The sequence below is a fragment of the Colobus angolensis genome, unplaced genomic scaffold (assembly GCF_000951035.1).
Source record: "Colobus angolensis palliatus isolate OR3802 unplaced genomic scaffold, Cang.pa_1.0 Scaffold21, whole genome shotgun sequence".
NCBI classification, from domain to species: Eukaryota; Metazoa; Chordata; class Mammalia; order Primates; family Cercopithecidae; genus Colobus; species Colobus angolensis.
Genome location: NW_012115266.1, coordinates 7241754 through 7246463, shown reverse-complemented (window position 1 = coordinate 7246463; position 4710 = coordinate 7241754). Strand labels below are relative to the sequence as shown.

The window sequence follows — 4710 nt, the reverse complement described above, 5'->3', positions numbered from 1 at the left end:
CGCCGGGCTAGTTTTTTGTATTTTTAGTAGAGACAAGGTTTCACCGTGTTAGCCAGGATGGTCTCGATCTCCTGACGTCGTGATCCGCCCGTCTCGGCCTCCCAAAGTGCTGGGATTACAGGCTTGAGCCACCGCGCCCGGCCTCGCACCTTACAATTCTTACAAAGAGCTTCACACACACGGTGATACTGAATCCACACTGCTAGGCAGCTGCACGAAGAGAATGTCGACTTGCCTAAGGTCATAGGGCCAGACTTGAAACCAGTAGCCTAAGAGTAGCCACAACTGCTTCCCGAGTTTCTCCTCTCCGCCTCGAGCAGAGCTCGCTCCCCGATACGGCTGCGCCCCACGCCAGGCGGAGCGCCCTGCAGCCAACCGCCGCTTCCCGCAAGTCCCCTCCGGCTCGGGGGTGGGCAAAGAGCCCGGAGCCCCTACCTAATCGTGCAACCATGGAAACCAGCCCGCCGGCTGCCACAGGGCGGTCGATTCACCAGCCACGCGCGCTGCCAGGGCAACCGTGAGACGGGACTTCCGGCTCCCGGGGAAGTCCCGCCCCTCCCCGCCAGCCTCTTTGGTAGCCCTGGGAGGCGGGGCTTCGGCCCAGGGCGGGGTCCAGCGCGGCGTCCGGCGCAGCGGGGCGGAGCCTTCCCGGGTTGCGAGGCTGGCGTCTCCTTGCGCTCTGCGTGGCAGATTTCTCTCCGGTTACAGTGACTAAAGGGGAAAGACGCCCGCCTCCCTGCAAGCCCCAAGATATGCCCCAGGGGATGCGCTGACTGCAGCCTCCGCTTGGCCCTCCCTCGAGACTGCAATCACATCCCTCCGTGCACACCTTCACCACAGGCCATTTCACCCGCGAAGCGGGCAAGTGAGGCGGTCATCCAGTTGGCGCTGATTTTTATCGCCCACAGCCCTTAGGACCTGTAGGCATCTAAGGCGGGGGCATTCACCTAGAGCATGTTGCAGTCTGCGGCAACCTGGACCTCCTGCTTTGTTGCGCAGGCAGATTAGTCCCCTGTTCCCAGCGTGGTAGCATTTCAGCTCCGCGTTTTGTGCACCTTCTCTGACCCTAACTGGATGCAGTCTTCAGAGTCCCCACTGCACATTATCTAGACTAGCTTTTGGCAAGTGGTATCTTCTATTTTGTAGACGTCTAATCACCCCAGATAAAGTCCTTCAGAGGGCAAGGCCAGTGTTGTGTACATCTTTGCACACTCACTGTTGCGGGCGTGGGAAGTAATCAAAATGAATGAAATTCTTCAAACCAATCCACCACCCCCTACTTCAGGCCAGCCCACCTATTTCCAGTATATTTCTGCTGACTGTCCCCACAAGGCCTCCTACCTCCTCTTTGGCCGGTCCTTTGATCTGGTCTCCGCACACCTCTTTTTCCCCAGCTTCCTCCTTTTGGTCTACCTTTTCTGTAGACATCTTCCTGACGAGCCTCTGCTGCCTCTGGATCTTCCACTGAGTCACCTGTGGCTAAGATGTGAAGTGGCAATCCAGACGCTGATACCTGTGGCGCATCACATTTTCCTGGATTTGGAAAATGGAGGGTCCCTGGGAGAGAAACGAAGATTCAGGTGCTAAGTGCTGTGTCAGGGTAGAGGGAGGAAGGAAGGAGGGGGGCGACTGCCCAGCTGATGTCAGATTTTCAAATGAGCAGGGTCCCCCCCGCAGCCAGTACAGACTCCACTGCAGGGGCTGTCATAGGCCCAGACCACCCCATTTGAGAGGGGGAGTCGGCCTTGGCCTCAGCTCTGTTGGGGAGGGCTCTAGCCCAGACTCAGGATGCCTGCAATGGGGGAGGGGCAGGCAGTGAACCAGCGACAGTGGGGGTGTGCGCAGGGGATGCAGGCAGCTAGGCTCCCCCACTGGCCAGGCAGTTGGTATGTTCCAGGATCTGAGCAGCTCCTTCTAGCATCCTTCATCCTTCAGGTACCAGCCATCCAGGCAGTGCTTCAGCTGCAGAAACTGAGACCCAGTCCTCGACGGACCTCTGGCCTGACCCTCCCCAGTGGCCTCCTTGCCTATAGTCACTGTTTCTGCATCAGATACTTTCAGCTGCAACTCCCTGCAGGGTGGGGCACCCATCTCAGGCAGAAGGTTTTGGTACCTTCCACTGACACTACACCCAGGTCTGCTACTGCTGCTTGTGGCTTTAGGTGAGTAGGTAACAGCCTGTTTTTCTCCTGTTGGGGCTCATTGGAGCAGATAGGGGTGATGTACCCTCCTCATCAGGGTTGGTTGAGGTCTTCAGGGCTGGGGACACACATGGTTTGAAGGGCTGAAAAGCCTTACATCATTTGTGTAAGGTTTAATGATCTGTGGCCCAGGCCATGAGGGAGTTTGGGGAGCACCTCATCCCACCCTATTTTTTCCATGAGGAATACAGGGATGAGACAGTCTACTGGAGGAGGAGGAGGAGGATACGAGGGAAACAAAATATTGGGGTATGAGCACAGCCTTGTAAAGGTTGGTGTGGAGTGAGCATGGAAGAGGGCCTCCAGCTGAGACGGTTCTCTGAGAGGTCCCTCTTTTTTTCCAGGATGAAAGGTGAGACTCCGGTGAACAGCACTATGAGTATTGGGCAAGCACGCAAGATGGTGGAACAGCTTAAGATTGAAGCCAGCTTGTGCCGGATAAAGGTAGGTGGGACCCTGGCTGGCTCCCATTAGTTGGCCAGGCTGTGCTGTGCTGCAGGTTCCCAAAGCTCAGGATAAGAGATGCATTCTTTCCTGCACTCCCTGAGGTCAGAGGAGGAGTCTGGGGCTATGCAAAGAGAGCTGTCCCCAGGTCTCTGTGGGGGATGAGGGAGAAGACAGTCGTAAGGAGCCCTGGAGATGGCAAAAGAGAACCCATTTGGGAAGGGAGGCTGCAGTCCCCTTTAGAGGTCCTGGCTAACAGTACCCCTCCTGGCTGTCCCAGGTGTCCAAGGCAGCCGCAGACCTGATGACTTACTGTGATGCCCACGCCTGTGAGGATCCCCTCATCACCCCTGTGCCCACTTCGGAGAACCCCTTCCGGGAGAAGAAGTTCTTCTGTGCTCTCCTCTGAGCTCCCCTGTCCCTTCTCACAACTCCTCCCTTTTCCCTCTCCTGGGCCCTTCCTTAGGTCAGTAATTGTCGTGAGCCCCTGAGGCTCCCTGCATCCCATCCCTAACCCTTGCCTGACCATGTGAGGTTATCTGAAGCACAAGGCCCACCCTCATCTGTCGACCCCATTTCCTTCCACCTTTGTGGCGCACCTCAAGCACCCCAGACATATGAGGCACCCTTTGCTCCACCTACAGCAGGGCCCCGTCAGACTCTGCCAACGTCCTGCCCACTTCCTTTGGTGACCCGCTCAGACAATGGAGAGAGGGATGGGCCAGGTTCTTGCTCTCAGTCTCACCTGGAGCTACTGGAGAGTAAAGTCATTTGAAGAATAAAGTCATCCAGAGCCTCAGGACAGCTCCTGTGTTAGAATTCTTGGGGGGGAGAGGATCATCAAGCAATAGATCTGCCATACCCAGGGAATAGAGCCAATCAAAGCAGGCTAGACATTGTCAAGGATCGGAGATAAGCCGGGTCGGGGGATGGCGGGCGCGAGAGAGCGTCCACAGTGGAAGAATTAAGTACAACAGACACTCAAGAGGCTGCGGAGAGCAAACACACAAACACAAACGTGCAACGAAGCCAAGTTAAAAGGTAAACAGGCCGAAGAGGGTGGATTTAGGGGAGGGTACGGGAGTGCAGTCATACAGCAGGGGAACTCTTAGAGGGGGAGGGGCGGAGCTTGGCTTCAGTTACCCCGACTGGAGCCGGTTTTATACCTAAGATGGCTGCGCCCACAGCCGCTCCCATTCCAAGATGGCCGTACCAACATGGCGGCCCCCACGTCACGGAGTTTACCGTACAGGGCTTCTCTTAAAATGGCGGCCCCCAGGGAACCGGCGTTCTCAATATGGTCTCTTCCACCCTCTTCTGGTCTCAAAATGGCTGCCCCTTCCTTCACCAAGTCGGGGCCCGCGCCCTGCGACCCTGAAATCTGGATTTTGATGTCCTCCCCGTTAAGCCGAAGGCACACAGGCGGCCATAACAAAGAATCACTAAACAAGGGGACCCCAGGAAGCAAAGCGTGGCCGACGCTGGTCGCGTGGATCTTGCAAGGGAATCTAGGTTTCTACATCTTGCCAAGCTTTGGAGCGGAAATATTAGCGGCAGGGGGTTAACTCCCAGCGATGCCCGTCTCGGTGCACCGCTCCTCAGTCGCTTCCTGGTCTTCCCAGGAGCTGGATAAGCCTGAAATTGCTCAGTTTGGGTTTCCTAGTAGAACTGGGGCTTGTTTCTGCTTTCATTTTCCCCTCAGGCCGACTCAGCCACATCAGCCAGAAAGCTGTGGCCCCACACTTAAATGTGCCTTGCAGGAGTCTAGCATGCTGTTTGGACAGGGACTAAACTTAAGGCTTAACATGTCATGGTCATCTCCAGGACTCAAACATGGCGGAGGTTTACGAACACCAGAATGCCTCCTAGACTCTTTTCCTTCCAAGGGTGCACAGAGACGAGATAGGACCAGGGCCAAGGCAAAGAACGTAAACAATCCCAGTATGTGTGCTCCTCATAGAGTCAAGGTCCCCTAAACTCAGGGACGCATCCTTCTGAGGAAGTCTAGGCTGGCTGTTTTGTGCCTGGATATACTTTGGGAAGGGAGGCTGTTTGAAATAGTAGG

At 56.0% G+C, this 4710-nt stretch overlaps 2 protein-coding genes across 6 annotated transcripts in view; one reads left to right on the top strand and one right to left on the bottom strand.

Annotated features, from left to right (window-relative positions):
- The window catches only part of BSCL2 (Berardinelli-Seip congenital lipodystrophy 2 (seipin)), a 19683-nt gene extending 15820 nt beyond the window's left edge, over positions 1 to 3863 (bottom strand). For 2 of the 5 annotated variants that reach the window (XM_011942670.1, XM_011942672.1), the window contains exons 1-2: positions 3391 to 3863; positions 1342 to 1557 (exon numbers count right to left, since the gene is read on the bottom strand). In XM_011942670.1, the coding sequence (XP_011798060.1) occupies positions 1342 to 1428 (87 nt within the window). In that variant the 5' untranslated portion in view covers positions 1429 to 1557; positions 3391 to 3863. Of the gene's footprint in view, positions 1 to 435; positions 556 to 1341; positions 1949 to 3390 lie in introns of those variants that run through there. The other 3 variants (XM_011942673.1, XM_011942674.1, XM_011942671.1) reach the window with 2 other exon arrangements.
- On the top strand, positions 1835 to 3449 carry GNG3 (guanine nucleotide binding protein (G protein), gamma 3). The gene is made up of 3 exons (XM_011942675.1): positions 1835 to 2162; positions 2546 to 2645; positions 2926 to 3449. The coding sequence occupies exons 1-3, from the start codon at positions 1849 to 1851 to the stop codon at positions 3052 to 3054; spliced, it is 543 nt and encodes a 180-aa protein (XP_011798065.1). The 5' UTR covers positions 1835 to 1848; the 3' UTR covers positions 3055 to 3449.
- Positions 3864 to 4710: the final 847 nt, after the last annotated feature.

Coding starts and splice junctions, on each gene's coding strand:
- GNG3 (XM_011942675.1), top strand. CDS start 1,849: ATGCAGGCAGCTAGGCTCCCCCACTGGCCAGGCAGTTGGTATGTTCCA. Junction 2,163..2,545: donor ACTGCTGCTTGTGGCTTTAG/GTGAGTAGGTAA, acceptor CTTTTTTTCCAG/GATGAAAGGTGAGACTCCGG. Junction 2,646..2,925: donor CCAGCTTGTGCCGGATAAAG/GTAGGTGGGACC, acceptor TGGCTGTCCCAG/GTGTCCAAGGCAGCCGCAGA.